The sequence below is a fragment of the Hemitrygon akajei genome, chromosome 14, assembly GCF_048418815.1.
Source record: "Hemitrygon akajei chromosome 14, sHemAka1.3, whole genome shotgun sequence".
In the NCBI taxonomy this organism is placed as follows: Eukaryota; Metazoa; Chordata; class Chondrichthyes; order Myliobatiformes; family Dasyatidae; genus Hemitrygon; species Hemitrygon akajei.
In genome coordinates, this window is record NC_133137.1 from 4383670 (window position 1) to 4401107 (window position 17438).

The 17438-nt window shown below is 43.2% G+C and overlaps 1 protein-coding gene across 3 annotated transcripts in view; it reads left to right on the forward strand.

The window, feature by feature from the left end:
* LOC140738239 (solute carrier family 2, facilitated glucose transporter member 11-like) overlaps positions 1-17438 on the forward strand; it is an 81984-nt gene that overhangs the window by 21067 nt on the left and 43479 nt on the right. For all 3 annotated transcript variants that reach the window (XM_073065379.1, XM_073065381.1, XM_073065380.1), the window contains exons 2-4: positions 9266-9364; positions 10166-10326; positions 16545-16669. In XM_073065379.1, coding sequence (XP_072921480.1) covers positions 9266-9364; positions 10166-10326; positions 16545-16669 — 385 coding nt within the window. The remainder of the gene's footprint in view (positions 1-9265; positions 9365-10165; positions 10327-16544; positions 16670-17438) is intronic.

The window sequence follows — 17438 nt, forward strand, 5'->3', positions numbered from 1 at the left end:
TCATAAAAATCTTGATGTTTTAATAATATTGAATTAAATCTCCATCTGTAAATCAATTCCTCCTTATCCATCATTATCATTGTCATTATCAAGGGGGAATGATCTGACAATATTCTTGCTTTATATTCCATATTTTTCACTCTGTCTTGAATATTCGCTGATAGTAGGAAAAAATCTATCCTTGAATAAGTTTTATGTCTATTTGAATAAAATGATTAATCTCTTTCTCTTGGGTTAATTCTTCTCCATATATCAATCAAATTTAAATCTTTCATCAATGATAAAGTTAATTTTGCTACTTTTGGTTTTGTAACAATCTTTGTTGACCTATCTAAAACTGGGTCTAGACAAAAGTTAAAGTCTCCACCTATTAACATTTTATCGTGTGTGTCAGCCAAATTCAAACAAGCCTCTTGTATAAATTTTACATCGTTTTCATTTGGTGCATAAATATTCATAAGAGTCCATAGTTCTGAAAAGATTTGACAATATATAATTACATATCTTCCCATAAAATCAATTAATACATTTTATATTTTAATTGGTAAAGTTTTGTTAACCAAAATTGCAACTCCCCTCGTTTTTGAATTAAGTGAAGCTGCAATAACATTTCCAACCCAATCTCTCTTTAATTTCTGATGTTCTATCTCTGTTATATGTGTTTCTTGTATAAAAGCTATATCTATTTTCATTTTCTTAATGTATGTTAAATTCTTTTTCTTTTCACCGGTCCATTAAGCCCATTAACATTAAAACTTTAAAAATTCATTAAATTAGTCATTATTTTTAATGGGGTTACTCCAGTCTATAATAACACATAATGTTTCAACTCTCGTAGTACCTTGGGGAATTATTTTAAAATTCTCCATGTTGCTATGTGTCTCCCCTCCAATCATCCAGGCAAAGAAAGAAAGATAAAAGAAAAATAGATTATAAAGAAAAAAACAACAAACCCCCCCCCCTGCTAATGTTGTGAATGAAAAAAACCATAACATTATCCCCCTCCATTGTGCGGATCATGGCAAACGCCATGATTACACACGTGAATCCCGTAGCGATCAATCCAAAGTTCCCCCAGCTCCCCGTAGAATGAAAAAAGTATATGTAAGAGAAGAAAAAATAACATCATTACTCTCAATTAATATTTCTCAAATTTTTACCTTTCTCCCCCTGTATCATATAATTAAAAGTATATTTAAATATTCTTCTGTCCTTAATGTCCAACAACTCATTTCACTGTCCCCATCTTCATCTTTAATCTGTTTCACATTTAAATCTTTACTGTGTCTAGTGAATATTTGGGAGTTCTTGTGCAAACTCCTCTGTATCCCGATGATCAGTAAAAAATCTTCTTTTTCTGTCATCCAAAAAGATTATCAGTGTTGCCGGGTGGCGCAATATAAATTTATAACTCTTTTCCCATAAAACTTTTTTTGCTGGATTAAATTCCTTCTTTCTCTTCAAAAGTTCATAACTTATATCAGGATAGAAAAGAACTGCTTTCCCTTCCATCATCAATGGTTCATTTCTCTTTCTGGCACATTGGGCAGCCGCCTTCAGGATCTTTTCTTTATCTTGATATCTTAAGCATTTTATCAAGATTGGTCATGGGTTTTGATCAGGTTGAGGTTTTGGTCTTAAGGCTCTGTGGGCCCTTTCGATTTCAATCAACTGGGTTCCCTCTTCCATTTCCAAATTTTCCGGGATCCATTTTTGAAATTTTTTTATTGGATCCTCTCCCTCTATCCCTTCTTTAAGACCAACAATTTTAATATTATTTCGTCTACTAAAATTTTCAAGCATGTCTATTTTTTCCAACAGTTGTTTTCTTTCTGATGTCCAGGCAAGAATAATATCTTCCATTTTATTCACTCTATCAATAGTGTCTCTCATTATTTCTTCCAGCTTTTTAACATTCATGTCCATTTTCTCCTGTTTTTTCACCATTTTATCAAACATAGTCTTCATATTTTTAATGTCTTCTTTTATTATTTTTAATGTTTTTAATTCTTTTAATTCATGCATTATTTGCACCAAAGCTTTTCTTATGTCTCCAGAAGATCTTCCAACTCTAACCTCTGCTTGTTGTTCTTCTTTTGCCTCCTCATCTTCATCTGTATGTTCCAGAGAATCCGAATCCACCTCGGGTTCATTTTCACTTCCACTTCCAATCATAGCTGGATTTGTAGTTCAAATTGCTCATGTTTGCGCATGCCCTTTCCTTTGCGCACGCGCAGTTCCTGTTGTTCCTTCTTGGAGGCTGTTGATGTTGCCGCCGATTCCTGTTCTGTGTCGCCGGAGATGAGATGCACTTGAGTCCGAGGCTCCTTCATGGTGGCCGGCCCAGCTTATACTGTCTTCAAAATAGTAGTTTTCTTCTGCGTCTGTTTAGGAGGCATATCTAGGGAAAATCCTGAGTAGTTTAGACATAGTTTTTAGAAAATATTTACTAACTTTTCTTCACTTAAACATTAATTTATTAGTTTTTTACAGGAGAGCTGGATTTCCACGTCTCGATCCTACGTCATCACGTGACGTCCCCCAAAGGGATATGGTCTGGGTGCAGATGGGATTAGACAGAAGACTATGTCAGCATGGACTAGATGGGCAGAGTAGCCTGTTTCTCAACTGTGGTTCACTATGACTGAGTCTGGGCAAGTGGTTAATGTGCCACTGTGAGACCACTTTCGTGCCACTGACCAGAATTCTATTAAAGAATTCTGTAGTCATGGAGTATAGATTTGTCCAGTTCACTTCTTGAAGTTGCACAACATAGTACTACACCATAAATTCAAGTATACACCATCTATTTAAATCTGTGAGGTTTATGTGTGTCTTGTGACATTCCTGATGTGTAGCCTCAAGATTTGGAATGAGCTTTCTGTATGTCAGATGGCCTTCCCTCTAAGTCTGTGATTGTCTTTAAAAATCCCTGGTGGATCAGACTGAAAGAGCTGAATATGTGCAGATGCCACAATTGTTTTGAAGTTCTGGAGCACATTAAACTCCCTTATTTATCATGAGCCCGTCATGAGGTGTCTCTTTGAAGTATTTACAATAATGCAAATAATTCAAGTTTTTTACATCATAAAATGTGATTAACATCACGAGCCTCTGTTTAATAAAGTTATATTAAGCCAAGACCAGATCTATTTATATTCATTAGTGGCTGGACTTGTAAAAAATGTTTTTAATATTATTGCTGCCAGAGCCAAGCTTTGCTCTTCTCTGTAATGAGTGTTAATTGAGAAAGTGGAAGAGGTTTTTGAGAGGAACATAGTGAAGAGTGGAACAGTGATTCTGTCTGTACCCTCAGTGAAGTAGGATTGTTACAGTAACATTGATTTTAAACTGGTTACAGCATTTGAACCTGCTTTATCTCGGGAATGTTGGTGTTAGCCTCTCTAGTGAGCAATCTCAGTATAATTCATTCAAAGAGTAAGTCTACCCAGCTCATCTAACTGTATAAAGCAAAATTACATGGTTATTATCACTGCTAATTTCCTACGAAGCACTGGTGACTGGAATTCAAAAATGTCTTTTTGGAGCTGTGTTATGCGCTGGCAAGTTCAGAAGTTGTAAAGTGAGATGGATAAACGCTGGCATTGCTGCATTGAATTGAAAACAAACCAAAGCCATCGAGAGACAGAGTACGGGGATTGACACTGTGTGACACGCACCGAGAGACAGAGTACGGGGATTGACACCGTGTGACACTAACCGAGAGACAGAGTACGGGGATTGACACCGTGTGACACTAACCGAGAGACAGAGTACAGGTATTGACACTGTGTGACACTAACCGAGAGACAGAGTACGGGGATTGACACTGTGTGACACTAACCGAGAGTCAGAGTACAGGAATTGACACCGTGTGACACTAACCGAGAGACAGAGTACGGGGATTGACTTCGTGTGACACACACCGAGAGACAGAGTACAGGAATTGACACTGTGTGACACTAACCGAGAGACAGAGTACGGGGATTGACTCCGTGTGACACTAACCGAGAGACAGAGTACGGGGATTGACACCGTGTGACACACACCGAGAGACAGAGTACGGGGATTGACACCGTGTGACACTAACCGAGAGACAGAGTACGGGGATTGACTTCGTGTGACACTAACCGAGAGACAGAGTACGGGGATTGACACCGTGTGACACACACCGAGAGACAGAGTACGGGGATTGACTTCGTGTGACACTAACCGAGAGACAGAGTACGGGGATTGAGTCCGTGTGACACACACCGAGAGACAGAGTACGGGGATTGACACCGTGTGACACTAACCGAGAGACAGAGTACGGGAATTGACACTGTGTGACACACACCGAGAGACAGAGTACAGGAATTGACACTGTGTGACACTAACCGAGAGACAGAGTACGGGGATTGACTCCGTGTGACACTAACCGAGAGACAGAGTACGGGGATTGACACCGTGTGACACACACCGAGAGACAGAGTACGGGGATTGACACCGTGTGACACTAACCGAGAGACAGAGTACGGGGATTGACTTCGTGTGACACTAACCGAGAGACAGAGTACGGGGATTGACTCCGTGTGACACTAACCGAGAGACAGAGTACGGGGATTGACTTCGTGTGACACTAACCGAGAGACAGAGTACGGGGATTGAGTCCGTGTGACACACACCGAGAGACAGAGTACGGGGATTGACACCGTGTGACACTAACCGAGAGACACAGTACGGGAATTGACACTGTGTGACACTAACCGAGAGACAGAGTACGGGGATTGACACCGTGTGACACACACCGAGAGACAGAGTACGGGGATTGACACCGTGTGACACTAATCGAGAGACAGAGTACAGGAATTGACACTGTGTGACACTAACCGAGAGACAGAGTACGGGGATTGAGTCCGTGTGACACACACCGAGAGACAGAGTACGGGGATTGACACCGTGTGACACTAACCGAGAGATAGAGTACGGGGATTGAGTCCGTGTGACACACACCGAGAGACAGAGTACGGGGATTGACACCGTGTGACACTAACCGAGAGACAGAGTACGGGGATTGACACCGTGTGACACACACCGAGAGACAGAGTACGGGAATTGACACCGTGTGACACTAACCGAGAGACAGAGTACGGGGATTGACACCGTGTGACACACACCGAGAGACAGAGTACGGGGATTGACACCGTGTGACACTAACCGAGAGACAGAGTACGGGGATTGAGTCCGTGTGACACACACCGAGAGACAGAGTACGGGGATTGACACCGTGTGACACACACCGAGAGACAGAGTACGGGGATTGAGTCCGTGTGACACACACCGAGAGACAGAGTACGGGGATTGACACCGTGTGACACTAACCGAGAGACAGAGTACGGGGATTGACACCGTGTGACACTAACCGAGAGACAGAGTACGGGGATTGACACCGTGTGACACTAACCGAGAGACAGAGTACAGGAATTGACACCGTGTGACACTAACCGAGAGACAGAGTACGGGAATTGACACTGTGTGACACTAACCGAGAGACAGAGTACAGGAATTGACACCGTGTGACACTAACCGAGAGACAGAGTACGGGGATTGACACCGTGTGACACTAACCGAGAGACAGAGTACGGGGATTGACACCGTGTGACACTAACCGAGAGATAGAGTACGGGGATTGAGTCCGTGTGACACACACCGAGAGACAGAGTACAGGAATTGACTCCGTGTGACACTAACCGAGAGACAGAGTACGGGGATTGACACCGTGTGACACTAACCGAGAGACAGAGTACGGGGATTGACACCGTGTGACACACACCGAGAGACAGAGTACGGGGATTGACACCGTGTGACACTAACCGAGAGACAGAGTACGGGGATTGACACCGTGTGACACACACCGAGAGACAGAGTACAGGAATTGACACTGTGTGACACTAACCGAGAGACAGAGTACGGGGATTGACACCGTGTGACACTAACCGAGAGACAGAGTACGAGATTTGACACTGTGTGACATGCTTCCAAGCTGAGTAAAGCGTGTTCAATCCTTTATTACAAAGCCAGCAAGATGAATGCTCTTATAGCAATTAAAAAACTAACAAAACTAAATTAGCAATATAGTAAAAATAAGAGTAATTGCATTCAAATTAGAGTAACTATGCAGTCAACAAAAACTATCATCCCTGGCTCACTCCCTCTCAACTAAACTAACTAACCAAGACAAAGCATCAATATATAACTATACTCATTTACTTCTACACCTCAACCATGTGACAGGTTACTGAAACCCATAATGAGGATACAGGGCAAAATACAATACACACAGAAGATACATACATGGCCCTGCATTCAAGCCTCTAATTATTACTCTATAATAATTACAACTACATACTACAAAAAACAGGAAACTTGAAATCTTTAAGGATAAACATCTTAACATTTAGGCAAAGGTTCTCTTTCTTCTTTCTGCTTCCATCAAGTCATGTAACAGTTATCCAGGCCAGAGGTTACCAGCCCCTGGCCCAGTGCAGAGTGATCCTCACCACCACGCTCTGTCAAGTCTAGAGCTGTAGCTTCTCAAACCGCAGCCTCCTGTAGAAGACAGATCTTGGTTATTGGCCTGTCCAGAGAGCTGGTCTTGGTCTTGATGTGCACCTGCCACACACATCCTCTTCTATCTGGAAAGACTTGAATGACTCTTCCCATGGCCCAAGAGTTCTGAGGCGCTGTGTTGTTAATGTCTCTGGGAGGAAACTGATTTCCCCATGTTTGACGTTCCTATGACTGTGCTGAGTACTCCTTGACCGACGATACACAAAACAAGTTCGTCATGTATCAGACCCACTTTCATCTACAACGAGCGTAAATGTTTTCCTTTCGGAACTCTCCTGGTGGCAAGCATGGTGAGATCTTCAGAAGCAACAGTTATTGCTTCCAAATCATTGGGATCAGAGGATGCCAGAGTCATTTGCTGACCATTGATAATCGCATCTACTTTGCAAAGGACTGTGTGGAAACGCTCTTCACCGACATTCTGTACCTTCATGGTGGATGTTTCGCAAGGACCCAATCAATCTCTCCCCTGTTCCCCCTTCTTGATGTACGTGCCTCAGAGAATGTCCTCTGCCAATATTACAGGATGTTTAGACACTTCAGACATGGCTGCCCTACTAAGCCATCCACCAACTCTCAAGCCACCACCTTCAAGTACTGGATTGAGTATGGAAATATGACCATTCCTTTTCACGCTTCTCCCCTTTGCAAACTTGAGAATTCATCTGGAAACTCTTTCTTTGGCACAACCCCCATGATCTCCATTTCAGCCTTTCTGAGCTCTTCCACCAAGAGACAATTTGTGGCCTTTTCACTCTCTCCAAAGAATATCCTTATTGTTCTTCATTCAAGACAGACTGAGCAAGTAGAGCCTGGGTTTGGAGTGCGGTGTGGATAGTGGGGGTGGAGGAGCAGTGCAAAGCTGAGGGCATAGACAGTGAAATTTCAAATTTCAAAATAAATGCATTATCAAAGTACACTCGGTATATGTCACCATATACTACCATGGAATTCATTCTCCTGTGGGCATCACGGTAAATACAAAGACACACAATAGAATCAATGAAAGAATGCACACAAGGAACAGGAGTCAAATTATTTTAATGTCTTCCAATTCTATCTCAGGATTTCAGCAAGAATATTAATCAGAGTTTTAATCTATGCAGGATTTAATTTAAACGTTACCATTAGGCTGCAAAAAACTCATTGGTGGGGGAGCTCAATGGGTCAGGCGGCCCTCACAGGGGAAATGGACAGTTAATATTTTGTGTTGAGACTGTTCATCTGCACTCTGGGTCACAATCTATAAAGGTGCTTCACATCTAAGACACTGGTGCACATGAAATGGTGACAAGTGCAATTAGGTCGTTTGACAAACAATTTGAAAATTATTGAAATCTGTTCCAGACATCACCTCTGTGTACGTTGAAAGATATTGTCCCCTCCGTGGCCTACCTCCACACTTGCTGCCTCAGGAAGCAGCCAGTGTGATCAAAGTCCCCAGCCGCTCAGCTCATTCTCTCTTCTTCCTTCTCCCATCAGGCAGAAGATGTCACCGCCAGGCTCTGGGTTGCTTCTGTTCAACTGTTACAAGACTCTCGAATGGACCTGCCGAACAATAAACACTCAGACTCAGATTAATTTATTATCACATCGACATTGAAACGCACAATAAAGCGTGTCATTTGCGTTAACAAACAACACACCCAAGGGTGTGCTGCGGGTAGCCTGCAAGTGCTGACATACGTTCCAGTACCAGCGTTGCATGCTCACCATTTTCGGTGAACACACCAGAATAGAAGATAGCAAGCAACAAAGTTCCATGCCTCCCTACCTCCCACACAACCTCAAGCAGACATTGGATTCACAAACACTGGGCTCATAGATTTAGGGTTCCTCTGAAATTCCAATGGACCTTTGGGCTTCAATCTGGGCCTCTGATTGGCCTTCCAATTTTGATCTTTGGCATCAACCCAGGACTCGCAGACACCGACGAATGAGGAGCCTGGATGAGGGCCCGCACCCAATGCTTTGAATGCCAGACTCGCCAAAAACTAGGCCTCAAACTCTGGTCAACCTGTGCTGCTGGCCTTTGAACTCAAGTGGATGCTTAGACTTGGACTTAGACAGACTCCAGCCTGTCCCACAATTCCTCACATCCCTATCTGTAAGCCCTAATCTGACCCCTAACTCCCTTCGCTGTCCCCCAAACCATCCCTACACACCTAAAAAAAACCTCTGAGAGCTGAAATCTCAACGCCAACCTCAGCTCATTGCCACCTTGAAAAGGAAGATAAACTCTTGATCTCTCAATCTGTCTTGTCATGGTTTTTTCAGCACGTTTCTTTACTGTGAGTGTAGCTGCGATGCTGTATCGTGCATTCTGTTATTGTTTACTACTCAATCTAGTTAGGAGTTTGTACCTTCTCCCTGTGACCATGTGGGTTTCCTCTGAATGCCCCCTTTCCTCCCGCATCCCAAAGACAGACTGGTTGGGAGGTTAATTGGTCCTTGTAAGTTGGCCCGTGATTAGGTGAGGGTGAAAAACTGGGGGATTGCAGGGTAGCACGGCGTGAAAGGCCAGAAGGGCCCATCTCAATAAATGAATGGATAAAAAAATGTGTTTTGCAGTGAGCTGGGTAAGCGGCAATGTAAAACAATGTTTCTCACTCTATCTTGGCAAACCCACCACCAATTACTGATATTTGTTTTACAGCTGCCGTCCGCTAACATCGCTTTGGCAGTGTTTTCTTCAGGCATCGGAGGAACTTTTCAGTGTGGATATAATCTTTCCATCATTAACGCTCCGACCAGGGTGAGTGCTGGCTTTCGTTCCTTTTCCTCTGGAGACGTTAAAACCGCTGTGTGTGGCGCGGTGGTGCGGACTCGCAGCTCCCCTGACCTGCATTCAAATTTGATCTGGGGTGCTGTCTGCAGAGTTTGCAAGTTCTCCCTGTGACTGTGTGGGTATCGTCCAAGTGCTTTGGTTTCCTCCCAGTCCTGGGCTGGTGGATTAGCTGTCCCTCGTACGGAGAGATTCTCTGTTCTGATTGCCAGTTTAGACGGATGCCTGTTGTTACGAGTCGAAAAGTTTAAGCCCCACATTAAATACCCGAGGACGTAACCAGCACCGGCAGAATGCTGCACACTCAGAGGCAAGATGGGTTCTTGATAACTGGGTGTGACATGGAAGTGTAACGGTTCGTTTCCTGTCGCTGTCTGTGAAGAGTTTGCATGTTCTCCCTGTGACCGTGCGGGTTTTCTCTGGGTGTTCTATTTCTTCCCACGTTCCAGAGACATACGATTAGGGTTAGAGGGTGGTGACGTGCTCTGTTGGGGCCAGGAGCATGGTGACACTTGCAAGCTGCTGGTTTGATTTGATTTGTTTCACTGTACGTTGTGTTGTACATGTTATAAATAAAGCTAACCATTCTTTCTTGTGGAGATGAGGTCACAGTCATATTAGCCATTGATCTTACTGAATCATGGAGCAAGTCAAGGATTCTAATGACTAAATCCTGCTCCTGATGTGTGTGTTTGTAACGTTACAGGTTTGCAGTGTTTGGAATCTAGTGGTGATCTTGTTCTCAGTGTCTGCCTTGTATCAACTCTGCAGGATGTGCAGGCTTTCATTAATGAGACCTGGTTTGTTCGGACCGGTACTAATCTGGATAGTAGTCTCCTGAAGCTTCTGTGGTCTATCATCGTTTCAATTTTTACACTTGGTGGACTTCTTGGGGCATGTTTGGGAGGGCACCTGGCCATCAAATTTGGTCGGTAAGTTTGCACTTTTTTAATGTAAAAATTTGATTTTAAAGATTAGCTTTATTTATCACATATACATCAAAAGGTACAGCAAAATTTAATTTACATTAAATCAAACCATGCTTTTGGTGCCACCTCAGCATGCTTACAACTCACGAACTTTAACCATACATCTTTAGAGTGTGGGAGGAAACTGGAGCACCCAGAGGAAACCCACATGGTCACGGGGAGAACGTATGAACTCCTTGGACACAGCGCTGGAAACTGAACACTGATCTTGCAGCTGACGTTGTAAAGTGTTGCCACCACAGCATGCAAATAATGTATCATTCCTGGTGTAATCAATAACCTGCACTTTAAATACGCCCAATGATTTGGCCTCCACAGCCACCTGTGGCAATGAATTCCACAGATTCACCACCCTCTGGCTAAAGAAATTCTCCCTCATCTCTGTTCTAAAGAGACATCCTTCTTTTCTGGTGCTGTGCCTTCTGGTCCGAGACTCCACCACATCCACTCTATCTCTGCTCAGTAAGATTCTGCCCTCTCGAGAACCCCGGTCATTCTCTACTCTCCACTGGCCCATTGGTGAGAAGATACAAAAGCCCAAGAACATGTACCTTTAGGCTCAAGGACAACTTCCACCCAAAGACTCTTGAATGGACTTCTTGTATGATAAGTACCTCTGTGCAATGAAGTCAAATTCAAGAATTTAGAACTGGCAGGAAGCCACAATAGGCGGCAGTCATTAAATGAGGACATAGCATACAAATATTAAGTGCTGGACGTATTCAAAGCAGAGTCCGGTGATGCCAGACATTCTCATCAGTTATTTCAGCACCCAGTGAACTGGAGTAGAGGGAACTTGCTTCTTGACCCCAAGAGATCTGCTAAGAAGAAGGACAGAATAAAAAGTGAAAGAAAAAAGATATGTATTGATATTGCTGTTGGTATTGGTTCATCATAGTGACATGTAGAGAGAGACAGTTAAGAGCTTTTGTTTGTGTGCCTTCCTGGCATACGTAGCCAAACATAGAGCCCCGAGGAAGTAAAAGGGAAGCAGAATGCAGAATTTAGTGTCATGGATTTGAGATTTGATGGTTTACCTAAAGAGCTCACAAAGAGGAAGAAAACAGGGAGAAAGAGAAAGTGTGGCAACACTTGCAGGCTGCCCCAGCACATCCTTCGGTTGTGTTAGCTGTTAATGCAAACAACTCATTCCACTGTATGTTTCGATATAGTTCAAAGTAAAACTTATAAGAGTACAGACACATCACTGCATATACAACCTTGAGATTCTTTTTCTGCAGGCATACGTAGCAAATCTGTAGAACGGTAACTGTAAACAGGGTCAATAAACAGCAAACTGTGCCAATGCAAATATAAATAAATAGCAATAAATAATGAGATCATTAAATAACAAGATAGACTCCTTAAAGGGTGATCATCGGTTGTGGGAACATCAGGTATAGAATGAGTGTAGTTATCCTCCTTTGTTCAGGAACCTGATGGTTGAGGAGTAGGAACTGTTCTTGAACCTGGTGGAGCGAGTTCTTTGGTCTTATTGACATTGAGAGGCTGTTGTTTTTACACCAAGTTTTTAAACCAAGTGGGGGTTTTAAACAAGTTTTAAACCAAGGGGGTGAGCACACATCCCTGTGGAGCTCCTGTGCCGATGGAGATTGTGGAGGAGATATTTTTGCCAACCTGAACTGACTGGGGTCTGACAAGTGAAGGAAATCCAGGATCCAATCACACAAAGAGGTACTGAGGCCCAGGTCTTAAAGTTTACTGATTAATTTTGAGATAAATGTGATAAATAAATGAATCTGAATTAAGTGTGTAATGTACCTTTAAGCATGAATTATTCCATTTTATGCACCTACTTGTGTTAAAATTGTGATCCTTATTGACACGTTGTGCTGTGCCTGGTCTCTCTCATCCATGTAAACTTGTCAATCAATTTCACAGGCATCAGTTCATCGGAGGAGCTTACATATTTTCACATGTAAATAGTTAGTTTGCCCTCTTTATTACCCACTTTCTGCAGCTCAGTCGTGCGTGAGCTCTACTCTTCTTCTCATTAACTTGCACTGAGAAAACTTCCAGCCGTTATCCTTCATTGAACAGCCTCACTTCCAAGTACATGTACCTCTGTTTTGAAATGCCCCTATCCCTACACCAAAGCTCTACAAGCTTTGGAAGTTTCTGTTCTCATCTTGTTGAATCCACTAAAATTTTATCAATCCTCTTTTACTGTCAGTTCCTGGGCTGAAAAGCATAGAACTCCCTTTCAGGGCCACTCTGCCTCTCTCCCCTTCTAGAATATTCCCTTGACCAGGCTTTTGGTCATCTGTCCTGATATCTCTTCATGAGGCTCAGACCCTGGAACACAGAACATTACAGCACAGTACAGGCCCTTCTGCCCATGATATTGTGCTGACCTTCTAACCTACTCCAAGATCAATTTAACCCTTCCCTCCCGCATAGCTCTCCACTTTTCTATCATCCGTGTGTGTGTTTTTTAATGCCCTTATATATCTGCCTCTACACCAGCCCTGGCAACATGTTCCACAAACTCACCAATCTCTGCGTTTAAAAAAAACTTACCTCTGCCATCCCCGTATACTTTCCTCCAATCAGCTTAAAATTATGCCCCCTCGTATTAGCCATTTCCAACCCGAGAAAATTTCTGTAGCTATCCACTCAATCTATGTTTCTTATTATCATGTACACCTCTATCAAATGACCTCTCACCTCCCCTTTCTGCAAAGAGAAAAACCCTAGCTTTCTCAACTTACCAGCATAAGACATGCTCCCTAATCTAGGCAGTGTTCTGGTAAATCACCTCTGCACTCTCTCTAAAGCTTCTACAACCTTCCTATAATGAGCCGACCAGAAGTGAACACAGTATTCCAAGAATGGCCTAACCTGAGTTTTATGGAGCTGCAACATTTGGATTTCTGTTCAGTAATTTCCAATGAAGTGTGTGGGGGAAAGAAACTGTAGATGATTCAAATCTGAATGAAAGCAGAAGATGTTGGAAACACTGAGCAGATCAGGCAGCACACAGAATTAATATTTCAGGTCAAAGAAACTTCACTGAACGTTGTGCTGTGAGATGTTTTGCTTCAGTAAGCAAGTAGCAAATTTGCACAGTGTCACTGCAAGTGGGGTAGGTAGATCACAGCTCCAGAGACCCAGGTTCAGTCCTGTCCTTGGGTGCTGTCTGTGTGGAGCTTGCATGACTGTGGGGCACTGTTCCCTCTAAGCTGTGTGGTTGCGTGGTAACTGAAATGCTCCCGTCCACATAGCCTTTGTTGCTCTGCAGCTAGAAAAAGTTTATGAAACTTTGTTGCACTGCGTTTTATTATACCTTTCAATTAAAAAATAAAAGCAAAAGTATGTGATTTAAAAAGTTTCATTCTTTTTCATACCTTGAAAAATTATTCAGCCCCCAAACCTTTGTTCATATAAATGAGTATTACAACCAGGGATTTTGATCAATTTAACTGAGAATTTTTATTTGTGAATAACATGCTCCTTTTTTTTGCAGTGGAGCCCAAAAACAGGGAAAATTGTAAAGACTAAAAATTCAGAAACTGAAATGTCAGCAGTTCAAAAGTATTCATCTCTTTTGCTCGGTGCTTAGCTGAATCAGCCCCTGCAGCTATTACAGCCAGTGGTCATTTTGGATAAGCCTCTATTACCTTTGTACAATATGATGGAACAAGATTTGCCCCAAATTGCTCAAGCTGTGCCCGGCGTGTTGCGGAGCGACGGTGGGCAGGAACTTGAGGTTTTGCCGGGCAATTTCAACGTCAGGATTCTGACTGGGCCGCTCAGGGGCATCAGTTTTCTTCACTTGGAGCCCCTCCGTGGTTGGTTTGGAAGTGTTCTTAGGGTTGTTGCCCTGCTTAAAGATGAACTTCCTCCCTAGCTTCAGCTTTCTGATAGAGGCCAGCAGGTTCCTTTTTCATCTAGGATCTTCCTGTATTTAGCTACATTCATCTTGCCTTCAATCCTGACCCGATTTTCAGTTCCTGCTGCTGAAAAGTATCCCCATAACATGATGCTACCTACACCATTCTTTACCTGGCTGATGCGCAGTATTAGATTTATAGCAAAGCTACTACTTAGTGTTGAGGCCAAAAATTTCCACCTTAATCTCATCCAACTACAAGACCTTCTTCCAGATTTTTACGATATCTTCTAAGTGACGTGTTGTGAGGTTTTTACAGGCCAGGATGTGTTTTTTTAGCAGTACATGAGGTGTAAACCTAATACTGCTAGATCTTTGTAACACAGTACAAGCCCTTCGACCCATGTCATTGTGCTAACACTTTAACCTACTCTAAGATCAATCTAATCCTTTCCTCCTACACAGACCTCCACTTTTCTACTACCCACGTGCCTGTCTAGAAGCTTCTTAAATGTCCCTAATATCTCTGCTCCTATACACTCTGGCAGCACCGTCCACACACTTACCAGTCTCTGTAAAAAAAAACTTAACTCTGAAAGCCCCTCTGTACTTTCCTCCAATCACTTTAAAATTATGCCACCTCGTACACCTGGTTGTCCACTCTATCTATGCCTCTTATCTACTTGTACATATATATCAAGTCACCTCTCATCCTCCTTAGCTCCAATGAGAAAAACCCTGTATCGTTCAACATATCTGCATAAGACATGCTCTCTAAACCAGACAACATCCTGATCAATCCCACAGCACCCTCTCTAAAGCTTCCACCTCTGTCCTACAATGAGGTATTCAGAACTGAACACAATACTCAGACTAGCCATACTTTTGAACTCAGTCCCCTGACTCATGAAGGCCAACACACCAAACACCTTCTTAACCACTCTATCAACTTAAGCTGCAACTTCGAGGGATCCCTGGATGTGGACCCCAAGATCTTTCTGTTCTTCCACACTGTTGAGAACCCTGCTACGAACCCTATACTCAGTCTTCATGTTTGACCTTCCCAATTGAATCACTTTACACTTTTCTGGATTGAACTCCATCTACCATTTCCCAGCCTAGCTCCACATTCTGTCAATGTCCCATTGTAACAGCGGCAACCTTCTACACAATGCACAGCACCATCAACCTTCACGTCATCTGCAAGCTCACAAGCCCACCTTTCCAATTCCTCATCCAAGTCATTGATAGAGCCAGACCAGATCCCTGTGGACCCCCGCTGAGGAAAAGCAAAGTATATCGGGTGCAAAAGCTACCCCGATTTGGGTCTACTCACCTTTCTCAGAACTCCGAGGGCAGCCCTCACTCTCAGATTGATGTGGGGGGTGTGAACAAGTGAGGCCTTCACTCAGAAAGGTTAAAGATCACTGAGGTGGAGAATGGAGCCAATGCCGGGCTCGAGGGAGGAAACTTACAACTACTACTGTATCCCATGGTTTGAAACAGCCCCGAGTCTCCCTCATGACATCACTAGTTCACATCTTGCAGTACAGGGAAAGGCCAGTTCCAAGGGAAGGTCTCTGTCAACTTTCTCATGGAACCCAAGAACAGGTCAAGTGTGGCTGCTTGCCTCTTGCCTGTCCCCTGTGAACAGATACTCTGTCAATGAACATAACTAGAATCAGGGCTGTAGGCACAGAGGCTGATTTACTCAAACCTGAGTATTTTCTGTCTGATGTTCTATGGTCCAACGCTCATTGTGGAACGGATCAAGTTGGGTTTGTTAGCTCATTAACATATTCAAGACTGTTTAATGTCATTTCATGTACATCCATGTAAGGAGAACAAAATAATTGTTACTCCGGACCCACAAAAGATAAAGAACATAATAATAAAGGAAAACTCACAATTAATATAAGTGAATGAGAGAGCCTATATAGTGTAGTTTGATTGTATGTCCATAAAGTGACTCCAGGCTGTAAATAAGGTGACTGACAGGAAATAAAAAAGTAGTGGTGGAGTTAGTGGGTGGAGGTGTTGATCAGCCTCGCTGCTTGGGGAAAGCAACAGGTTTCTAGTCTGGTGGTCCTGGTGTAGATGCGATGTAGACTCTGCTCTGGCGGGAGTGGGATAAGCAATCCATGAGTGGGGTGTCTGGGATCCTTCATTAAGTTACTGGCCCTTTTCCGGCACCTTTCTGTATCTATGTCCTTGGTGGGTAGGCTGGTGCCAGTGACAAACCAAGCAGAACTGACCACCTTTGCCTCTGCCCGGGGTGTGCGTTAACCATTGTGTTTCTGTGCTTCAGCAAAAGGACGCTCTTGATTATCAACATCTTTATCCTGGCCGGATCCACCTTGATGGGAGCAAGTAAACTTGCTGGCATTTTCGAACTTTTAATAGTGGGCAGGTTTCTTGTGGGACTACATTCAGGTATGGGAAAACTGTTAACTCCTCCATAGATTCAGAAGAACTTGCCCCCAAGTGGCAGCTGAATCAGACTTTTCATGTGAATCTGTTTCACCATTATCACTTCGCAACGTGTAACATTATCTGCTGCTGACTGGCGATTTAAGATTTTCCACTTATATACTGCTCCTAATGAATTAAGGCAGAAGCTAATTGTTGTAAAGCAGCTGGTATCTGAGTTGTAAATGTTTGGTTCTGGAAGGAATACTTGGGCACAAATGAAGCCTCTTCAGAGGTTTAAGCTGTATTGTGAAACCCCAGCCATGAGGCACGAATCGGGTAGACTCTCATTACTGCATTGAGTTGTAATGACCTATCATAGCCCATTTGAGCAGACCAGTCTTTATTCTCCTTTAGATTTGTAGTGAGGCTTCAAAAAAGCCTCCACCATCCTCTGTGTGAAGGAACTCCCCCTCGAGCTCCTTTTAAACATTTCACCTCTCACCCTTAAGCCATAGTCTTAGTCTCACCCAATCTCAGCAGAAAAACTCTGCACGCTTTTTTCCGATCTGTACCCCTCTTAATTTTATATACCTCTGTCAAATATCCCACTCTGGAGAATGGAGTTCTGTAAGTCCTGCCTCGCCCACTTTGCCTTTGTAATCTGGTGGAAAATTAGTCCAGGCTCTCAGAAGGCTTCAGTGTTTCCTCCTGAACTTTATTTACCTGTCAGCCGCAAGTCAATGAGAAGAAAGAATCTTTGCATCTGTTGAGGAGCATGACAGATGAGAGC